The 22,775-nt window shown below is 20.5% G+C and overlaps 8 protein-coding genes across 8 annotated transcripts; 3 read left to right on the top strand and 5 right to left on the bottom strand. All coding sequences in view use genetic code 6, as the record gives it.

Moving 5' to 3' along the window:
- Nucleotides 1–13: 13 nt before the first annotated feature.
- On the bottom strand, nt 14–1,933 carry TTHERM_00039090 (hypothetical protein; the record flags this gene model as incomplete). Its single annotated transcript, XM_972117.2, has 2 exons — nt 14–243; nt 292–1,933. The coding sequence occupies 2 exons, from the start codon at nt 1,931–1,933 to the stop codon at nt 14–16; spliced, it is 1,872 nt and encodes a 623-aa protein (XP_977210.2).
- Nucleotides 1,934–3,451: 1,518 nt separating this feature from the next.
- On the top strand, nt 3,452–3,679 carry TTHERM_000039089 (transmembrane protein, putative; the record flags this gene model as incomplete). The annotated part of the gene is made up of 2 exons (XM_012797167.1): nt 3,452–3,482; nt 3,540–3,679. The coding sequence occupies 2 exons, from the start codon at nt 3,452–3,454 to the stop codon at nt 3,677–3,679; spliced, it is 171 nt and encodes a 56-aa protein (XP_012652621.1).
- A 95-nt stretch (nt 3,680–3,774) lies between these two features.
- Nucleotides 3,775–5,080, top strand: TTHERM_000039088 (hypothetical protein; the record flags this gene model as incomplete). The annotated part of the gene is made up of 3 exons (XM_012797166.1): nt 3,775–4,002; nt 4,080–4,235; nt 4,904–5,080. 3 exons carry the CDS (start codon nt 3,775–3,777, stop codon nt 5,078–5,080), a joined length of 561 nt encoding a protein of 186 aa, XP_012652620.1.
- A 5,849-nt stretch (nt 5,081–10,929) lies between these two features.
- Nucleotides 10,930–12,069, bottom strand: TTHERM_00039060 (proteinase inhibitor I4 serpin; the record flags this gene model as incomplete). The annotated part of the gene is made up of 1 exon (XM_972114.1): nt 10,930–12,069. The coding sequence occupies one exon, from the start codon at nt 12,067–12,069 to the stop codon at nt 10,930–10,932; it is 1,140 nt and encodes a 379-aa protein (XP_977207.1).
- Nucleotides 12,070–13,690: 1,621 nt separating this feature from the next.
- TTHERM_00039050 (enoyl-(acyl carrier) reductase) lies at nt 13,691–15,167 on the bottom strand (the record flags this gene model as incomplete). The annotated part of the gene is made up of 4 exons (XM_972113.3): nt 13,691–14,008; nt 14,106–14,504; nt 14,818–14,922; nt 15,072–15,167. 4 exons carry the CDS (start codon nt 15,165–15,167, stop codon nt 13,691–13,693), a joined length of 918 nt encoding a protein of 305 aa, XP_977206.1.
- Nucleotides 15,168–16,852: 1,685 nt separating this feature from the next.
- On the bottom strand, nt 16,853–17,089 carry TTHERM_00039040 (hypothetical protein; the record flags this gene model as incomplete). The annotated part of the gene is made up of 1 exon (XM_972112.1): nt 16,853–17,089. The coding sequence occupies one exon, from the start codon at nt 17,087–17,089 to the stop codon at nt 16,853–16,855; it is 237 nt and encodes a 78-aa protein (XP_977205.1).
- A 763-nt stretch (nt 17,090–17,852) lies between these two features.
- Nucleotides 17,853–20,543, bottom strand: TTHERM_00039030 (hypothetical protein; the record flags this gene model as incomplete). The annotated part of the gene is made up of 6 exons (XM_972111.2): nt 17,853–18,191; nt 18,254–18,592; nt 18,641–19,548; nt 19,892–20,085; nt 20,145–20,422; nt 20,535–20,543. The coding sequence occupies 6 exons, from the start codon at nt 20,541–20,543 to the stop codon at nt 17,853–17,855; spliced, it is 2,067 nt and encodes a 688-aa protein (XP_977204.2).
- A 1,657-nt stretch (nt 20,544–22,200) lies between these two features.
- TTHERM_00039020 (Pre-mRNA-splicing factor ini1) lies at nt 22,201–22,533 on the top strand (the record flags this gene model as incomplete). Its single annotated transcript, XM_972110.1, has 1 exon — nt 22,201–22,533. The coding sequence occupies one exon, from the start codon at nt 22,201–22,203 to the stop codon at nt 22,531–22,533; it is 333 nt and encodes a 110-aa protein (XP_977203.1).
- Between the last annotated feature and the right edge of the window lie 242 nt (nt 22,534–22,775).

The raw sequence follows: 22,775 nt of genomic DNA, 5'->3' as shown, positions 1-22,775 counted from the left end.
ATCAATCATTCATTCATTATTACTCTTTATCAATATAAGCTTCCATAATAGATATGTTTGCATTTTTGTATAGATTTAAAAATAGTTTGTGATTAAATTAGCTTTGAAGCTAATATTTAGATTGATAATTCATCATTACTATTTTAGTATTATAGTTAGGATAATCTAAAACTTCAAATATAGACTCATTTATATGGATTCTAATTTCTATTTAATTTCCATTTGAGAAGGGTACTTATTAAGCTTGAGATAAAATATTAAATAAGGAATGATTTTTATATATGAATTTACTTTAAAGCGAATTCTAGTAATTAAAATACTTTAAATATCGAGATTGATACAATAAACCAACACTAAATTAAATTTCAGAATAATAACGCTATTATTCAACTTTAATTCTAATAATATATCTATTGTTCTTTTCAAAAGTAAAATTTTGCAAACAGAGTACACTAAATTATATTTAATTGTTTGATTCAATTGTTATTTAGTTATTTGAATGCTTTTTAATTAGTAATTCATTCTTATTTGAATCCTCATAAAAGTAAATTTTTTATAAAATATCAATCGTCCTATTTATCTTGATTAAATCGAAAATTGGGAATCTTGAGAATAGATTTCTTATATCATTTTATGGGATATATATAGAAAGCTATTAATAAAGCTAATCTACAATATATTTAGAATCACTTACATTCTATTAATTGAATTCAAGTCTTTTCTTAATTAATAGGGTTAATTCATTTGTTTCTTGATCATTTAACTGTTGAAGACTTGAAATGTTTTCACTTGAAGTAGTAATTTGGTCAACATCTATCGAACTCAAAAAGGGATAAGTCTCTATCAAATATTCGTAAAAATTATTTTTGAATGAATCAGTTAAATAATTTAATCTGAAATTGAGAATTTTATTTATTTCTTTTATTTGCTTAGATTACTCTATTTATTTGATATATTATTTTTTCTTTTAATTAATTTTATAAATATGTTGAGCATAGCTTTCTATCTTTTCCATATTCTCCTTCTTTAAATTTTTAAATTTTATAGGCTCCTTATCTTTTTGATAAATATCTTATGCTTCAATTTAGGATAGTAAGGGCTCTATACTTTTGAGAATCTATTTTATATCTTTTAAAAATTACTTTGAGCAATAATTTGATTCATTTGAGATTAATTTATAAATTCTATCTGAGTTGTTTATTTTTTCATATTAAATAGTTGGTTTGTTGTTTAGGAGTTAAGAATTCGCTCTTTTATCTATTTCTTCTTACTCTTCATTTTATTTCTCTTAAAGAAAATTAAATCTATCTAAAAGCAGCAATATTTACTCTTAAATTACATTAGTACTTTAAAAATCTATATCTTTTCCTACTTAACTCATATTGAAATATAATTCTTAAAAAATGAGCTAGTTTTTTTCTTTTTATAGTTCCAACTCTTTGATAAGCTATTTACATTTTTATTCTAAATTATTATAATCTTGTTTTTTCTCGTTCATTAATAATTACCTTAATTGATGTATTTGGGATATCTCTTTATATTTTTAAATGATTTATTCATTTTAGTTGCTCAAATCGCTTGCTTTTGTCATAACTATTTTTTAAATTGTACCTATTTTTTCTAAAATTTTCTATTTTAGATCTTCAAAAAAACCATTAACATTATTCATCAAAGTTATGTTGTTATTTTCTTATGTTAAATCAACCAACTTTTTAATGATTTAGCTATCTTCTAAAGGAGGCCATTTTTAAATTAAGTTATCATCACCTTGCTGCATAATTTAGGATATTAAAATGAACTCTCCTTTTCTAATTTCAGAGTCAATAATGCATTTACTGCAAATTAGTACTTATTAGTCATTATAAATTGAATTTACTAAAAACTTTATTTTTTTCTACGGATGCTTCGGGCATTTCAACTCAAATTTTTCCATTTTTTAAATTGATGTTTTTTTATGTAAAGAGATTGAGATCTAATTGATTTAGTTAATGTTATTAAAATATCTAAAACTTTTATTTTCAGAAAATACAAAAAAAAATAAAGAAAATAAATTCAAAATAAGTAATTTTTTAGAATGACAAATTAGATTTTTTTTATATTAACTAAATTAGATAAATATTTTTTTAATCAATTAAGAATCAAATATGATATTTTGATATTCTTTCCTTTTTATTACCTGCTAAAATTAAAATAAATTTCTACATCAAAGAAAATTACTTTTTCCACTTTTATATGTTTATCATGAAACAAAAGACTAAAGATTAAATAATAAACTATTCAAGATTTAAATCAAATTAATTAGTGCATTCAAATATGTATAAAATGTATTTAAAATGGTTTTTGATTTAACATATTTTTATTTTATTTTAGTTTAAGTATTAAATATTTTATTAAAACAAGATATTTTACAATTAAGATAGTTTAAAAATATAAATCTTGAGTTTTAAAATTTATTATAAAATTTGTTCTTCTTCATAAAAGCTAAATATTTCCTGTATAAATCAAAGCATTTTTAACATAAAAAAAATTATCTAAAGTGATAACTAACTGTTCATACAAACATTTTTAGTTAAATTATATTTAAGGTTCAACATATCAAGGCTTTTTGTGAATTCTTTTTTATAAAATTATTTTTAAGTTTGCCAACAATAAGCGATTTCTCATACTATTAAGGTGGCCGCAATTAAGGTTTGAGTGTAGAATTAAACGTTTTAATAAAAAATAAAGTTTAAAATAATACTTTTTTGATCTTATAAAAATTATTTCTTAAGAAATTGCTACTAAATTTAATTTTTTTATTAGTTGAATTTACAAGAAATAATTAATTCAACCATTTTTGAATTTTTTAATAAAAAATTAATATAGACTGTAAATGTGAATTGAGAATATACTTTTAAAGAGTTTATTAAAAAAAAGTATATTTCTCAATTTTATGTATGTATGTTTTGGTTAAAAATAATTATTCTCAATTAGAACTAAATTTTTAATGTACATTAAAGTAAATTATTTTTAAAGTAGATTACAATAAATATAAAGGACAGCTCTTGCTGTTACAACTTCGTGTTTAAATTTTAGGATTATTATAGTTAAGTTTTATATATTAATTTAGTAAACTGATTATGAGTGTATTGATATGTTTGATATTCTTTTTGCTTTGGGTTTTGATTACATCGAAAAAATCTAATCAAAAAAAAAACAAATCCTTATAAGCATTCCTTATATCCATAAAAAACTTTATCAGGAATAAAGGATAGATTATCTAATTCATGGAGAAATTTGTATTTTATCATTTTAACATTTATTAATTATCTCACTTTGTGTATTCAATTTGATATAACCAGGATGCTATAATTAATACCTTTTCTAAATCACTGAGCAAGTTAGTACTCATTGGCATTTAAGTTACCTCCCACTTAGCATTTACACAAGATGAACAACAAATCTGTAAAAAATGATGCCAGCAAGACCTGTCAATAGAGAATGTATTTACTTGATTACCATTTTTAAAGATTCTCATTTACTTTGAATTGTATAAGCAGCAAAAACAGGAGCAAAGTGTTTCGATGAAAAGCTAATTATTATCTGCATCTCTTTCAATTGTAATTTAGCTTTTTTCTCCATAAAAAGCTTCCACTTCTACATTAATAGAAGCATTACAAAATATAGACTTGCAAACTGAAGGATAAATAGCTTCAAATCTACCTATTGGAATTCCACCTATAGTTACTAATCCAAGCTTAGCTTTTCCAAATACTTAAATTCTCAAATTATCTTATGGAGAAGAAGCCCCATTTAGAGACTCTTTATGCTCAAAAAATAGATTTCTTAAGCACCTAGAAAGTGCTCCTATGCAATCATTTCTTGGAAATTCTACTGTCATTGAAGATATTTATTCAGACTTATGAAAAACTTTTTGTCTAAATAAATGTTTTGAGCAGCATTCATAATCTCTTACAATAAATATTTCCTTCTACTTGCTTAAAAACTGAGAGCACAATTCAAGTACCTTGATATACTTCACATTACTTTTTTCATCTTAAGCTTATTCTTCATCTATTTATTTTTGTAATGTATAATAGTCCAGAATTCTGCTTTAAGTTAAAAATATTTCTAAATTGCTTGGGATCTCAGTTACATTCGATGAGTAAGCTTAATTTTAGTTATTTGATGAAGTATCTGTTTCTTTGTAATTATAACTCACACTAATTCTCTCCTGCTAATTCATACTCTCTAAGGTTGATTTTCAAAAATATTAAAATTGAATCTAAATCTTTTTTATATAGAAATATTAATGTTTACACTAAATATTTAGTTTTGATTTTAGAAAGCTAATAATTAAAAAATCTTTAATTTAATGATTCAATCAATAATCATAAATCTATATTAAATAATTAATATTTGATTAATCCATTTCTAAAAAATATAAATCAAAATTTATTCAATACATGCTACAATAAAATACCGCTTTGTTTGCTATTATTCTGGATAATGAATAGAAATGTAAGAAATATAATGTAACCTAAATTCATAAATATTTATTTATTTATTAAGCAAAACAAAATTAATTTACTCATTTTATTATAAAACAAATCTAATGTTATCAATTACCAAAATCTTCCAAAAATTAAAGAAAATGAAGTAAAAAGTAATAAAAATAAATTGAAAATTCATCTTTAAATCTATTAATTATGTATTTAATTTTAGTTTTTAATAAAAATTTGATTAAATTTCTATAAATCAGAAATAACATAAAAATCTATTTGCTTCTACTTAATTAATTTGTTTATAGTGATTAATTTATTACTATCAATACTTTTATCCTCTTTTGTTAATAGTTTTATAATTAATAATTTTTATTTTTAAATTATTATAAATAAAATTTAAATTTTAAAAATATTTTTAGTTTGTTAGAAGATTTTTGATAAACTTTTAAAGAGATGAAGGTTGGTTCACGGGACATAAAAAAGCCAAATATGAAAAATTAAACATTCTGCATCTTCAAATATTTCATCATCAATCCCTAATCAAATCAATAATAAAATATTCTCATTTTTTAAATAATTTATAAATTATAGAATGAATATTGAGTGATTAAATATCAAAAATAAACTAAAAAAATTATTTTTAACAAATTAATTTGATAATTAATATAAAATGCCAATTTTTATAAAAGCATTTTCCATATTTATATTTTGACATTCTAAATTTATTAAAATTTCAATTAAAAGAAGTTTCTTTTGTTTTCTAATTTTTATTTTTATTTTAAGTTATTTGTTTAAGTACTGGATCAATACCATAACAAAATATTAACTTGATAAGATGTTTAGTTTATTTATTAGTCGAAAGATAAATTTCATCTTTTTTCCATATGTTCTTCTTCAAGCTTAACCAAAAAATATATTAAAAATTTCAATATAATTCTTACCAATGAATAAGTGTGAATAAATATCAAAAAAAAAGAAACTATAAAAATAATTTTTAATAAACTAATTTGATAATTAATATAAAATACCAATTTTTATAAAAAGCATTTTTCATGTTTTATATTTTGGTATTCTAATTTTTATTAAAATTTCAAATTAAAAGACTTTTGTTTAGTATTCTAATTTTTATTTTTAAATTTTAAGTTATTTGTTTGAGCACTGAATCAATACCATAACAAAATATTAACTTGGTAAGATGTTTAGCTTATTTATTAGTCGAAGTGTAAATTTCATCTTTTTTCTAAATGTTCTTCTTCAAGCTTAACCAAAAATATATTAAAAATTTCAATATAAAATATAATTCTTAATGAATAAGTTAGTTAGAATTTGAGAACTGGCTGGATATAGGATTATTTTTTTCTAATTAATTATTACCCGTCAAAAAAAGTTTGCAAGTACCCTCCCCAAGACAAATATGAAAAAACTAATATAATATTCTAATTTAACTGATAAAATAACTATACACACATTATCAAATATGTACTATTACATTCTAGTTGTTATAATGTTTGATTCAGAGCCAATATCAAATGAATAAATTTTTTTATGAAAATCATATGAAAATTAAGAAAATATTATAAAAATCTAATTAAAGCTCTTATTGAATATACCTGAAGTCTTATTGAAACCTAATGATATTTTTTACAGTTAATATATTTAGAGGGTGTTACACTAATATTTAAAAATTAAGTTACTAGTTATTGTATCTACTTGCCAATTATTTTTTAAAAAAGATTAGTCGTATTATTATCAAATAAATTAAATATTTTTTTACATTACAGGATAAAATAAAATAGTTAGTTATACATAAAATCAAATACTAAAACCAAGTTTGTTAAGAAATATTAAGTTCTTTATATTTTTTAAATAATCATGTATTTATTTCTTAATAATTAAAAAATTTACTAATTATATCTAAATCTCTAACTAATTTCACATTTAATGAATTGGAGAAATTATAAAAATATCTAATTTTAATATTTGTTTCGAAGCATTTCATAAATTAAAATTTTTAAAGTAGCTTTAAATTAATCTCAAATTTACATTTTTATTATAGATATAATTTTATTATATTATTTTAATAACAACATTTATTAATTAATAATTTTTTAAAATAAAATATGAGTTCTTTGTTATAGAGATTGGAGCGAACAACAAATAATTTTTAATATGCCAATTATTTTTTAAAAAAGGTTAGTTGTATTATTATCAAATAAATTAAAGATTTTTTTATATTATAGTATAAAATAAAATAGTCAGTTAGTTAGTTAGTTAGTTAGTTAGTTAGTTAGTTAGTTAGTTAGTTAGTTAGTTAGTTAGTTAGTTAGTTATACATAAATTCAAATACTAAAACCAAGTTTGTTAAGAAAAAGTCAGTTCTTTATATTTTTAAATAATCATGTATTTATTTCTTAATTATTAAAAAATTTACAAATTATATCTAAATCTCTAACTAATTTCACATTTAATGAATTGGAGAAATTATAAAAATATCTAAATTTAATATTTGTTTCGAAGCATTTCATAAATTTAATTTTTAAAGTAACTTTAAATTAATCTTAAATTTACATATTTATTACAGATATAATTTTATAAAATTATTTTAATAACAACTATTTTATTAATACATAATTTTTAATAATTATTTTTTTAAAAAGGTTAGTTTTATTATTATCAAATAAATTAAATATTTTTTTATATTACAGGATAAAATAAAATAGTTAGTTATACATAAAAATCAAATACTATTACCAAGTTTGTTAAGAAATAGTAAGATATTTATATTTTTTAAATAATCATGTATTCATTTCTTAAAAATTAAAAAATTTACAAATTATATTTAAATCTCTAACAAATTACACATAGTAGAAATTATAAAAAGATCTAATTTTAACATTTGCTTGCTTCGAAGCATTTGATAAATTTAAATTTGTAAAACATCTTTAAATTAATCTGAAACTTACATTAACATTAAAAATATTATTTTATTATATTAGAGAATAACATTTTATTAATAAATAATTTTTAGAGAAATTAAATAAGAGTTATTTTAGAGATTGAATGAAACAAACAAACAAACAAACAAACAAACAAACAAATAATTTTTAGAAATAAAATAAGAGTTATTTAAAAGATTGAATGAAACAAACAAATAATTTTTAAAAACAAAAAAAACAATAAAATTTTTATGTTTTACAATTAATTTATTTTTACTTAAGAGAATAATCTTTCTTTTTAAAAAATGTATTTGGATAATTGATTAATTAATATCTTATTGAATTCCTTAAAAGTCTCTAATCGCAAATAAATAAGAGAAAAAATATATTTATATCAAAAATAGTTTAACTATTTATTAATGGTCGCTTCTTTTTATTTAAGTGTAAGTAATTTTTCAATAAAAATCATAATTTAAGAATTTAATGATTACACTTATTGTATGAAAATTTATTAAGTTAAATGTTTTGAAAGAAAAAGTGTTCCTTCCATTTATTACTTTCAAGATAAATAAATAATTTTCTGATTTATTTTATTTAATTAACTAAATTAGTTCATTATGATGATAAGTAAAATAGATAATGACGTCAGTAAGAAAATTACATTATTTATGAAAATCAAAAATAAAATACGACATAATTAATCTAAAGTGTTCTTTTAATTACAAACTATATGAATTTTTTTAAAAAAAGAGAAATATTAGTAATTAGTTTTCTTAGCTGAGATTACATTTAAAAAATTTTTTTTTTTTGATGCTATTAGAAACTGAGATGATTTTTTTAGCTAATTTAAGATAATTTGTTCTTAAACATTCAAATGCTTTTTTTTGAGTATGACCTAGAAGTATTTATTACTTTCAAGATAAATAAAAAATAAATCATTTTCTCATTTATTTTATTTAATAATTTTTCTAACTAAATTAAAGATTATTATCATAAATAAAATAAATGATGACGTTATTAAAATTTGATATTTTTTTATATCTTTTTTTATAAAAATCAAAAATAAATTACAGGTAATAAATCTAAAATGCTCTTTTAATTTTTAATAAAGAGAAATAAATAAAGTTAGTAATTATTTTTTACAGCTGAGATTACATCTTTAAATAAAATTAATCGGTTACAACATGAATATAAAAAAGAGAAATTTCATGGATATCTTTAAATGGTTTTATTCCAAAAAAAAAATTAAAATAACCATATTAAAATAAAAATAAAATATTAATAAATGATTGCTGAAGATTAAAAAAAATAACAAGATATGCTTTCTTAACTAAGTATGAACAATAAAAATGAGAATGATTCTAAATTATTTTCATTTTTTGATGCTATTAGAAATGGAGATGACTTTTTATAGCTAATTTAAAATAATGAGTTCTTAAACATTCAAATGCTTGAGTATGACTTAGAAGATGAAAATTAACTTAAATAATACATAGAGTGTGTATAAAATAATTTAAATGTATTTCTTAAGGAAATATTAAGTATATAATCGTTTAATAACTAAACAAATTCAGAAATTAATAAATTAAAATTTAGAATCACTCAACTGTTTGAATAAATAAACATTAACAATTCAAGTTCTCCTGAAAAAAATTGTGATCTAAAATTTACAACTTAATTTCCTACAACCTTACAAGACTAAAATGATTATTAAAGTATTGAATTTGATGAATTTGATAGCTAAGAAGTGATTCTAATATGCTGTCAAGTTTCTAATAAAAAATTAAATGATTTAAAAAGAGAGTAGCTAATTAACTTTATTTAAAATTTCAACTTTAACTCCAAAAATTAAATAACCTTAGAAATGAACCACAAAGACTAAATTAAAATCTATTCTAGATTATTTATATATTAAGAGAGCATTCTTTTAAGAATATTCCAATCCTATGATATGTGTTTAAAATTGGCATTTGGTATATTGCATATCATATAAGATAAAAAAGTCTACTACCCATTTTCAAACTATTATTAATCATTTTCATATAATATTTTATTAAAGCAAAAAGATATATATAAACAGTGGAATAGGGAATTTTTTATTTTGAAAGCTAATTGATTCTGTAAAATTTTTTATATTAATTTTCATATTTTCTCAATTAAATTATTATTGTTTTATTTATTTTCAATAAAATTTATAAAACATTTATATATTTAAATTATTTTTTTATTTAATTGAAATAAAAAAATAAACAAAAGTAAAAAAATAATTTTAATAAATTTGAATTAAAAAATTACCTTCACAACTTCACAATTTAAATGACTAAAATTAAAATAATAAAAACTAGAAAAATCAATAAAATTTAATTAAAATTTAAGGTTAGAAATTCTATGAAAATGATGAGTAGTTTTTTGTAAACAATCTAAATGAAGATCAAAAGATTTATGCTAAAGGAAACTCGAAGGTTTAAAATCAACAAAATAATTAGTTAGATAGGAATAAAAATATATAAATCTCAACAGATTTCATAAATTGATTTCGAACAAAGTTAAAAACTTTAGAGTAATAATAATTATTCAAAAAACTAAAATCATCCATCCATAATGTGAACAAAAATTGAAAGTTTGTTTTTAATATAATTAAAATTACTTAATATTTTTATTTAATATTTTATAATTAATAAAATTCTTAACCAATTCAAGATAACATAAAAAGATGATAAATAAAATATTTTAATATATTCTTTACCCTAATTATTTGAGTTAAAATATTAAAAATAAAATAAAACCAAAATGAAGCAAACATATTATTAAATATTTCTGTGATTAAGTTATATTGACTAACTTTAATTTTTTATATTTATTTTAGCCTTAAATATTTGGGTTGTTGTTAAAGAGCAAAAAAAAGAACATTACTTTTAATTGTTTTTTAAATAAATTTATAATTAATAAAATAAAATTAAGAATTTTAATTTTTTAATAATAATTTAAAAATTCAAAAACTTTGTTGAGTACTTATAATTCTTCCAAAAATTAATTGTTTAAAAATATAGATTTATTTAGCACTTTTAAGATTTTTAAGAAAATAAAATTATAAAGTCATTATTCATATCAACAATTCAAACTTTTGTTTTCTATTTATTTCTACTAAATTTTTGTAAAATCTAAAAAAATTAATATCATTTATTTTTTTTTCCTTCTTCTTTAAAAAAATGTAACATTTTTTTAATTATTTTCGATTTTAGTTTATCACTTTAAGCACTCTTTTTGATATAAAGTTGTAAGCAATAAAAATATTTGCTATTTTTCAATATAGAATTTCTTTTTCGAATCAATTTTTATGAACTAAAATATTATAAAATAGTTTAATTTTTTTTGAATTTTTCAAAAAATTTTTTAATACATTAATTTATTTTAATTTATGGATTAGTTAAAAATTGTTTTTATTAATTAATTTTTAGATTTTGTTATTTTTTAGTTGGTTTATATAAATTTATTTCTGCTTTTTTAGTTCATTCCATCTGAGTTGGATCTATCAGCTTGCCAAATATTAAGATTGAATTTGTTAATGTTTCTCTAACTGCATATAAAAATGGTCTATTTACAGTTACAACTATTGGAGGCTGAGTATATTTTGGTAATTCTAGTGATTATTCTGCACTGAGTTCGTCTTCAAAAACTTCTATGATAGGTCTTGACAATACTTCACTCAAACAAGCACTCTTTGTTTTTTCAATTTTACTTAAATCACTTTTCATACTTTAGAAGATGTCAGCTAATCCCATTCCCACTAAAATATCTTTAAAGGGTTTTGTTTGTTAATACTAAATTCTAAAGCGAGGTAATTTTAAATGCAATTTAGTTTTCTTTGACTGGAGAATATATTAAACGTAAGCAGCATAATTGATAAGAGCTTCATATTCTTTAATGTTGATTTTTGGGATTATGATATCCAAATGAAATCTAAAATCTTTCAAAGGAATACCAACAAAAGTAGCTACTTTATCATCAAAATATTTATAAAATTCAATTTAATTCATCATAAATACCTCCACTAGCAACGTTTTATAGTTTGTTGTGTGATTATTTATAACAAAAGTATCTTATTATGTTAGCTTTTCAGAAAAGGGAGTATGAAAAACACATTAATAACGAATTGAATTTATAACAACAGCTCTTACAAAAGAATTTAAATATCCATCAGGTATCAATTTTTATACTCCTAATTATTAGACAGCGTATTCATTAATTTAATTCTTATATGCTTAGCTGCCTTTAACAAAATCTACTTACCCAAAAAACATATCATAATCTAATCCACACTGCTTTAAAAATAATGGAAATGTTTATTTAATTGTCAAGCTCTTTTCTATTTAAATACTTGTGATACTAAATTTCTCTACCCAATGTAATACTTCTTTTACACCTTACTGCAAACATTTTCCTAATTTACTTGGATCACCATAACCAAGTAGCACTTAAAATTGTTTTTCAGTATTTGAATCTGATCCCATGGCTAATAAACTCAAGGAAATCATCATTTAAGCTGGCGAAAGTACAAGATTTTCATCACTTAATCTTGTTTCATGATAAAGCTTGAATGCAAAGCTATTTAAAAGTTGAGCAAATTCATAAGATTCTAGTTTGAGCATTTGATTAAATAAATAATTAAATAATATAATAAATTACAAAAAGTTTAATTTTACTAAAAAAAATTCAAACTCTAAAGAAATTTGTAAATTTTAGTTATAAAAATATTTTCATTAAACAAATAATAGTAGAAATATCTATCTTCAGTGATTTTTATTCACCTAAAAAAGTTATTCAAGTAAAATATTTTTCTTAAAATTTAATTATTCTTTATCTAAAGTAAGTATGTAATTTGTGTTTTTATATTTGTATTATTCAATATATTATTTAACAAATTATCCATTAAATTACAAATATATTATTTATTTATTCATTCATTCATTTATCTATTTTGCAGTGCTTTAAAGGATAAAAAAAGAATAACAAACAAAAATTTTTTTATTTTTCATATTAAATTAAAATATTTTTCTTAAATTTAAATTATTAATTATCTACTATTGCTGCTTTGTGTTTTTAAATTTGTATTATTAAATAAATTATTTAAGAAATATTTAACATATTTATTAATTGATTTATCTATTTTGTAAACATAAAAAGAATAACAAGAAAATAATATTTTATTATTTTGCATTTAGTTAAAATATTTTACTTAAAATTAAATTATCCTTTATCTAAAGTATGTAATTTGTGTTTTTATATTTATATTATTGAATAGATTATTTAACAAATTATCCATTAATTTACATAATATATTATTTATTTATACATTCATTTATCTATTTAGCAGTGTTTTAAATGATAAAAAAAAGAATAACAAACAAAAAATTTTTTATTTTTCATATTAAATTAAAATATTTTTCTAAAATTTAAATTATTTATTATCTACTGTTGCTGCTTAGTGTTTTTAAATTTGTATGATTGAATAAATTATTTAGGAAATTATTATATATTTATTCATTCATTTATCTATTTTATATGTTTTCAAACATAAAAAGAATAACAAGCAAATAATATTTTATTATTTTGTATTAAATTTAAATGATTCTTTATCTACTTTTGCTGCTTTGTGTTTTTAAATTTATATTACTGAATAAATTATTTAAGAAATATATTATGTAATTATTTATTCATTCATTCATTTATCTATTTTCTATGTTTTCAAACATAAAAAGAATAACAAGCAAATAATATTGTATTATTTTGTATTAAATTAAACTATTTTTCTTAAATTTAAATTACTCTTTATCTACTTTGCTGTTCTCTGTTTTAAAATTTGTATTATTGAATATATATATCATTTAAAAAATTATCTATTAGATAAAAAATATATTATTTATTTATTTATTTTTTTAATTTTAAACCATAAAAATAAGAATAAAAAACAAAAATGTTTTATTTTTCATACAAATTAAAGTATTTTTCTTAAATTTAAATTATTCTTCATCAAAAATTAATTGCTGTTTTTTTTTGCTTTGTGCTTTAAATTTGTATTATTTAATATATTATTTAACATATTATCAATTTGAATAAAGAATATATTTTTGATTTATTCTTTGATTTATCTACTTTATAGTGTTTTTAAGCATAAAAAAGAATTACAAACAAAAAATATTTTATTTTTTTAACAATATTGATTATATTTTATTAGTTATTTCTAATTAAAATTAAATATTTTTTATTATTTCAAACTGCTTTCTTGAGAGCATCTTTTTGTTATTAAACATTTTTGCGAGTTAACCAGTGAACTAAATCAAAAGAGACGTTACGCATGTAAACACCAAGTTCATGCTTGATTGACTTTGTGATAACAGCATCGTTCTTTTGTTTGTAAATTGCCAACATAGCTTGTTCAGCAAACTTTTCAATTGTTTCTCCTTCTTAAATGTTACCATCAGTCTTACCAAATGATTATCCAGCTTCTCCTGAAAGAGCATTTGCACTTACGTTGGTTTAGACATACCCTGGATAAATTGAGCTAACTTTAATGTTAAATTCAGAAACCTTTTAAATGATAAAAATAATTATTTGAATATTTATTCTAATAGTTTCAAAATAATAATATTTATATTATTTGATTATATAGCTTAGAAATAATTACCTCAGCTCTAAGAGAATCGAAGAAACCTCTTAATGCATGCTTGGATCCTACATAACTGGTTCTCATGCCTGGAGAAAGGAGACCAGCAATACTGTTAATCAAGACGATATGACCAGATTTGTTTCTTATAAAATGATCCAACAAACCCTTGACATGAGCTACAGGTCCATTGTAATTTAGATTAGTCATGTATTCGTGATTTTCGTATGAATAATCCTTAAATTCAGATCTCATAGAAACTCCTGCATTTTCGATAACAATATCAAGTTTTTTATTTTGCTTTTCAAGATCCTTAATGAAATCTTCAGTTTACTTTATAACCTCTTTAGTTTTACTCATATCTAAAGGTAAAACAGTGACCTTAGAAGGATCTTTGCATTAGCTCTTTACTTTTTCTAACTAATTTATTTAAAAAAATCACTTTAGCTCTTTGAACAATGAATAGGGATGCATCATATATTTTTAACTCCCACTTAATCCAAAAAAAAAGGGTTTTTTCTTTCTTTATTTGAGAAAATAATTATATATATAATTTCTTTTCTAAAAACTGCTTTGAGTTACTTACATTAACAAGCAATATGCTTATAATTATATTCTAAAAATATCTGTTTATTATATATAATGAAGATATTTATTATATCTAATTTGTTTTTTAATTTCTGTATCAACATGCTAAAAAATCTACTTTAAGTACAAATATTTAAATTATTACATCTTAAATCTTTCTAGAAGAAATGATCAATGAAGCTCCTAATCTGGAAAAATCTTTTGCAAGTTATTCTCCTATACCTGATGACGCGCCAGTGATCCAGACAGTCTTTTTTTTTATTTTTTAAAACAAATTGTTATTTAAATTAATTATAATTATGGCCCTTCTCAAATAAATCTAATAGTTAGTAATGTCAAATAATGTAATTTGGTTTTATTAATAAATAAATAACCAATCAATAAGTAATTTTTGGCTACCTTGCCTTCAAAGTTTGGCTTGACTAGCTTAATTTGAATCCAATTGTACAATTTTTTGATCACAATCAAAACTAAAGCAACAGCTAATATTCCCATACTAATTTTGTTAGGTATTTAATAATAAATATATCTAATTATTTTATTTAAATTTAATTGTTTATTTACAAATATTAATTACTTCTTCTTCTTATATCTTTCTTTGCAACAAAAATTCATCATAAATAATTTTGAAAGCTGAACTAAAAACCTTCTCTAAATCTTCTATTATTAGAAACATCATTTAAATTGCACATTTCATCAGAAATAAATTCTGAATTCTTCCAATTTATATAAATTTCATTATTAAATTTAAATAAAATAATTTAAAAAATTGAATGTATTTAAAAAATATTTTAGATTATTTACTATTCATAATTAAGTCTTTTTTTAGTTTTTGAATAAAAGTATTGTTTCAGAACTAAAAAAAAAACCTCTATTTAATAAATCTAATTTCTAGAATCATAGTAAACAAATTAATTACTCAGAATATTTACACAAAAGAAAAATCATAGAAAATTTTTTTGTTTATTAAAATTAAAGAGTAATAAAACCCTAATTACTTTATATATATTTAATGAGTTGAACTCAACTAAATTTGTAAATAATTTTATTTAAAATTCTGACAAAACATGAAATTATTTTGTTAGTTTTAACCATAAAAAAACTTTTTTTGTGATTTTAAATATTTTATTCTTAACTTTTTACTTTTTTTAAAATTTTAATTGTCTTTAAAAAAGAATTGTTTAAAATAATATTTTAATTGATGGGTAGTGAGTGCACATAAATATTGAAAATCTGCTATAATAAGTATTAACAATCGAAAAAAATAATTTTTATATTTTAATCTAGATACTTTTACTGAAAAAAAAATAATTTGTGTTAATTAAATATGGTCTTAAATTTGTATAATTTACTTTATTTAAATTAGTCAAACATGCTCTAGCTTTTACTTTTTTATTACTAGCCAGTCTAAAACATTTATTTATCACTATTATTATTATAAGTATAAAGAAATCATAGCTAAGAAAATTAGCAATAAAGCAAAGTGCCAAGTAAATCTTAAACCAATAATTAATTTATTGAAAATAAATTTTGATTAAATGTTTTTTGTTATTTATTTATTTATCTATCTATCTTCCTATTTGTTGATTATTCTAATTAATAAAAATTAGGTTAAAATTCTAAAAATAGTACTAATAAATAAATAGTTTTAAATAATTGAATTAATATGAAACACAATTAAATTGTACAAGCATAAGTTAGTTTAACATATTTTAGTAATAATGTAAATATAAGATTAAGTGTGAGCTTATACTCTTTTAAATTATCTTCCTTTATTATTCTGAGTTCATAAACCATAAAGTGTGCATGAATCTCTAATTAAGCATACTCTATATACATAAATGATATTGTCCTATTTCTACTTAGCATTTTTTCAGTTTTCTAGAGATATATTTTCCATCTTTATAAAGCAGCTTTATTTAAGGGGGCATATGAGTGTTATTTCTGATACCCATTAAAAATGAATGGCTGCCTTTAAATATGATTGATATATTTTTGAAAAAACTACTATTTATTTGTAAACACTTTCATATATTTAATACTCAGCATACATTAAAAACAGTTTTGGAGCTATGAATAATTTAAATTTTGATTAAGGCAGTACCTAAACTTACAAACATCTCTACTTTAATTTAAGCAGATTCTTTATTTGTAAATTTATGTTAAAATAAAAGATTGGATCATTAAATTGATTCTTCTTCTAGAATACAACACTTATCATCACTTATCTGAGTTTATACGATAGTAGTTTTAAAACCTTTAACTGCTTACCCTATTTCTTCACCTTCTTCTTGTTACTATTATTGATTAAAATCAGGTTAAATACTGATGGAAATATTCTGTTTTTATTCATCTATTATATTGCCTTAATTATCATAGGTTCCTATTGTTATATCCAAATCTATCTTTTATTCCATTTTTAATTCATTAATTATTCTTAAATTAATTACAAAAAAATTAATTCGCTTTTTTTTTGCATAAATCTTCTAATTATGTTAGTGCGTATTCAACTATACTAAAAAAAGTCACAATTACGTCAAATAATGTTTTTTTATTTTCAATTTACAATTCTGCACCATAAATTTATACAGATTTATTTGACATAGAATTATTCTTCTTAAATAGCAAACTAAATATATGGCATAAATACAATAGCCAAACTATAAAATTTCTTTTTTTTTTTATGAAATAGACAACTCTAATTAAAATAGATAGATATTAGATTAACAAAAAGAAATGTAAGTTCTACTTATCAATTTTTTTATTTTATTTTTGATTTTATTTTGGTGGGAACTTGTAATAGATAAATACAAAGTTTTTTAATTTCAAATTTTTAATTTTCTGAAATTATTAATTTATCTTTAGATTACGCAAATATTAGAGTAAATAATAGAAAGAACAAAGACGATTTAGCTTTTATTTTCAGTAAAACTTGTTTGTGTAAATTTTTGTAATTAATTGTAAACAATTTAAATTTCGCACATTACTTTCTTTTTTAACAATTTGATATAACTTTGAAAACTGACATTATAAAGAAAGCATTATTTTGAGTACACAATAAATAATTTATATTAGTTTTTTTATGATTTAATTTATTTACAAGCAATTTTGTTTGTTATTTCACTAGCTATAACTTTTGCTATAATTTTTTTAAAACAGTTTGTAGGTAAATTGACTGGCTCAATATAACACGGACTTATTTTGTCTGTCTGTTTATTTTATAAGATTAGCTTTATTTACTACAAATCCTTCGAGAAGCTCTTAGTAATTATCTGTATTGTTTTTAAAGCCTTATCCTTCTGTTTTAAGTCTAGCAGGAAATCTATTTTGTTCTTCAGGTGACCAATTTGTTGTTATTTTTCCTTATGTATTTCTAAACTTTGTGATTTTCCATAAGTTATTTGTTTGTTCTTTTTAGTTTGAAATAGATCTGAGGTGACTTTAATTTATACCATCTTTTATATATTCAGTTCTAATTATATTAGCTGTGTTTTCATTAGATTTTTCTTGGGACATTCTCTGTTTTTACAAATATTTTAATAAATATTAATATTATTTTTACTAAATTTATTTTAGTTTACGCGTGAATTTACAATCCTCTGTATTCTCTCCCTTTAATTTGCTATTGAACTTTCTAACCAAGCTCTTCCATAATTACCTTCAACTAGATTTTGCATAGTGTCAACCTATTATTTTACTATGCCATATCTGTAATCTGGATTTATATCGGAGGGTACTGGATCAACATTTCTTCTGTAGTTGAAATCTGTGTGTCTTTGATTTCTAACCAGAGGGTTATTTTTTACAACTCTCTTCATTTCGTAAGAAGTTATTTATTTATCTCCACTGTTGCTGTAGTCTTACGGGTACATTGTCTTGTACTCTCCTATGAGATTTCTGTTTGGAGAATGAGAATCAAACTATATGAACTAAAATAAATATTTGTTTAAAGAAGTTTAATTAATTACTTTGATAGCTTTTTTTTAGTTAAGAGGAGTAAGAAATTAGTGACTCTCATCATAATCAGAAACTTGTGTAGGTAAATAATCTTTTGCCATAGCTTCGATTTATGATTATTCAGTAAGAAGTTTTTAGTTCTGATACAATTGTTGAGTTTATTGTAGCTATTCTATACTTTGACTTGGGTGATGCAGATTTCCGCCTGGCAAGTATTAAATTAAAGTTTCAACAGGCATTTAAAAGAATGAATAAAAGGAAGAGAAATCTATTTGACCACACTTTTTACTAGATATTGAATTAAGGGATTTAAAAACATTGATCAGTTCTTAATGACCAAGCTCACTTCTGCTATTTTTAAATACTATCAAAAAGTCATTTTGGGTAAAGTAGCCTTTAAGATCTTTATCTAATACATTAAAAGCGTTTTTTGGGCCATTCATTCTTTCTTACACATATATTTTGAAGTTTTATATTTGTTCTGGGATACTTAATTTTTTATAAGGCTAGGTTAAGACATAGTCTCCAGCAACAGATTAGCTCCTTTTTTGTCTTGGGTTCTCAGTTTGAACGCGCTAAGCGCTTATTTTATTTTATGGATTACTGACATTATCGCTTTCTGTTAATTCATTGTAAGCATTATTCAAACCAACTAGCTTAACATAACTTACATAGCCATCAATAGAGCAATAATTTATTACTTTCCTCATTACTTCTTGTTACTAAGGACCAAAAGAGTTCTTGCAAGAAGACCAAAACTTATCAGTATCAACTTAGCCCTCACCTCCTTAACTTTTCTCCATGCTATTTAACTAATCCATAACATATTTTAAATCAGATCTTTAAACATCGCTTTTTATAAGCTCCTAGAGAATAGCTATCGGAATTTATCTATTTGTGTTTGTTACTGACATTTATTCTATTAAATTTAAAAATGGTTTTTTTTTAATTTTTATTTTGCATTTTATAAGTAATATTCATTTTTGTTTAAGTAAGCTAAATCGATAGCAAACTATATTTTTGAACTAAAATGAATAAATAAGTTTGTCATCAATTAATTATATGGTTTAAAAAGCTTTCTGCTTAGAATTTATTTATTCTTTATCAGAACAAATATTTTGCAATAAAGATTTTTAATAATGTAAAATAAATATTATTATAATTATTATTTGCATTGAACATGCATGCATGATAAATAAGAATGAATAGAATTATTTCTTTTATTTATTTTTTTTTAATATATTTTTAAATAGATTAATTACCATTAAACTATTTATTCTTAGAATTGCTCATTTATGAAGATTCTAAGAGTGTGGAACCTCTTCTAGATTAAGTTGTGCTGTTACAAAGAAGAGATTTGTTCAAAGCTTGAGATTATGACATGTTTTTAAGCTCTTCGTTTTCATAATTAGATTTGTTTTGATTGCTTGACTCAGGTACTTCAAAGTATATTAAACTTATATTAAGTAATTAAAGATAAGAATAAAGTAACTTTCTATTGAAATATTTATTTACTATTGCTCTTATCTGTTTTTTTCTTTTACTCTTAAGCGATTAATCAAATCATAGAAAGGTACTCCATTTCCTTATAATTTCATATGCGCATTGAAATAATACTTTAAAGCAAAGATATCCTTTTAATCACTAAAACGGAAACTCACTTTTTTAGCCACTAAAAGAAATTCTTCATACAAAATATTTTCTCTATTCCCTATTTGCTCCAAAATAGCTTTTTTAAATTTTGCTCTTGCCAACTTGAGGAGATTGGTTTACTAAAATTCTTAACGGAATGACTTTAATTATAAAAATAAATAAATATTCTTGCATTAAATGCAAATTTTATAACAATGCAAACCAAAGTTAAATGAATAATCCTTAATTAACAATATTTATGTCTGCAATTACCTAATTCATTATCGAAACCTATATGAAAGAATGTAATTATATTTTTTGTTTAACTTATGTTTTATGGGATTAATCCTATTTAGTGCAATCTATCTATGCTGCTAATAATCTAAAATTGTAAATATATATAAGCTGATTAATTTATTAAAAAGCCTTTTGAAATATTTATTTTTAAGGTATTAAATCAAATATCAAGAAATAAACAATTGAAGCTTTCATTACCAATCGATAAAATACTAAGGAAATAAAAACTAATTTATTGATTTGTTTTATAGATACATACATATTAAACAAAATTATGTATCATTAAATAACCATTACTTATACATAATTTCATAATAATTTTTATCTCTTAACATTTATTTTCACAACTAATTGATTTTTAATTCTTAAACAACTATAAATTAAAAATAATAAAATTTTGTCTTTGGTGATTGTTTCTCTTAAATTTTTCATTGTCTTCTCTATAATTATAATATTCAATTTATAATCTAATAATTAAGATTTAAAAAAAAATATTTTTTTAAATAAATTAAAATATTTAAATTTAAAACTTTATTCACTATTTAAAATATTTGTTTTAACTATTTTTAAAATTACTCTTTTGTTATCATATATTTAGTTATATTAACTTTACGCTTAATTCAAATTACTCAAGGTAAGACTGCACCCAACTTTGAATTCATAAAACATAAATAAAGTGACAAAGATTAAGTGACATATCTTATTAATCAGAAGAATTAAAACCATACATCCGATAAAATAGTTCACTTCAAGATTTATTTATATTTTATCCAATTAATATTTTCTTTCATATTTTGTTATTGCATAGCTATATGTCTTGTTATTAAACTATACATACATATATACTATTTTTATATTTGCTTGATTTCCAAAAATAAAATATTTTTTTTAAATTTTTCCTCAAATTCATACAAATTTTTTATTATGATAAATTAAAGTAAATTTTAATAAATTTTAAACATATTTTCATAAAATAATATCAAATAAATTAACAAATTTATTTAAATTAAAGTGATGATTTATAAATTTAAAGTGAATATTAATAAATTTTTTAATATACTTTCATAAAATAATATCAAATAAATAAATAAATTTATTTAAATTAAAATAAAAATATATTAATTTGTACATAATTAATGATAGAAATATTGATAGCAAATATAAAAGAATAACAATTATTTCTACTTAAATAAAAAGTGCTTTAATAATTTTCAATAATATACTTATTGATTTTTAATAGAATGGAATAATTAAATCAAAATACTCAGCTTAGTTAATTTATTTGATTATTTTTAAATTTTTATTTATTATTTTTTGGCAGAAATCTCAATATTTTCTTTGAATAAATAGATTTTATTTTATTAGAAATGGAAGTTATTTAATCATTCATTTAAAATTAACTTACTGATAATTTATCTTGAACTATTTTGCTTTTCAAAATATTTTAGCTAATTTATTTGCGTTTATCAAAGATTTTATTATTTGAAAAATTAGAACTAGATAATATTATGAAAAGCTTTAAACTAGTTAATTAAAATTAATAAATAGACACTAAACATAATAGCTATAATATTTTAAATAATTCATATAATTAATTAATAATTATAAGCTTTGCAAATATATTAAAGTAAAATAGCGGAAAATGGCTAAGCATCATCCAGATCTTATTATGTGTAGAAAGTAGCCTGGTATATCAATAGGCAGATTATGTGAAAAGCACGATGGTTTATGTGTAATATGCGATTCTTATGTACGTCCTTGCAGTTTAGTTAAAGTTTGTGATGAATGTAATTATGGTTCTTTCTAAGGAAGATGCGTTATTTGCGGTGGTACTGGTATTTCTGATGCATATTATTGTAAAGAATGCGTTTAATGTGAAAAGGATAGAGATGGATGTCCCAAAATTATTAATTTAGGTTCTGCAAAAACGGATCTATTCTATGAACGTAAAAAGTATGGATTCAAAAAACGATGAACGAACAATAAATAAAAACTAATTAATTATAATAAAAGACAATTAGAAAATTAATATAATCATTCATTCATTTTTTTGGGATTTAAAATATTTTATCTGTTTATATATAGAAATTATTTATACAAAATGTAAAGGCATATAAAATTTCTCATTTTAAAATAAAATAAAGCACTTAACTTCATTTTATTACATTAAACAATCTAAATTGTTTTGATCATTAAATTTGTAATTCAAATTTTATA

The sequence above is a fragment of the Tetrahymena thermophila genome (assembly GCF_000189635.1).
Source record: "Tetrahymena thermophila SB210 genomic scaffold scf_8254667, whole genome shotgun sequence".
Lineage (NCBI taxonomy): Eukaryota > Ciliophora > Oligohymenophorea > Hymenostomatida > Tetrahymenidae > Tetrahymena > Tetrahymena thermophila.
The sequence above is the reverse complement of the archived record's forward strand: the minus strand, read 5'-3'. Positions and strand labels throughout refer to the sequence as shown.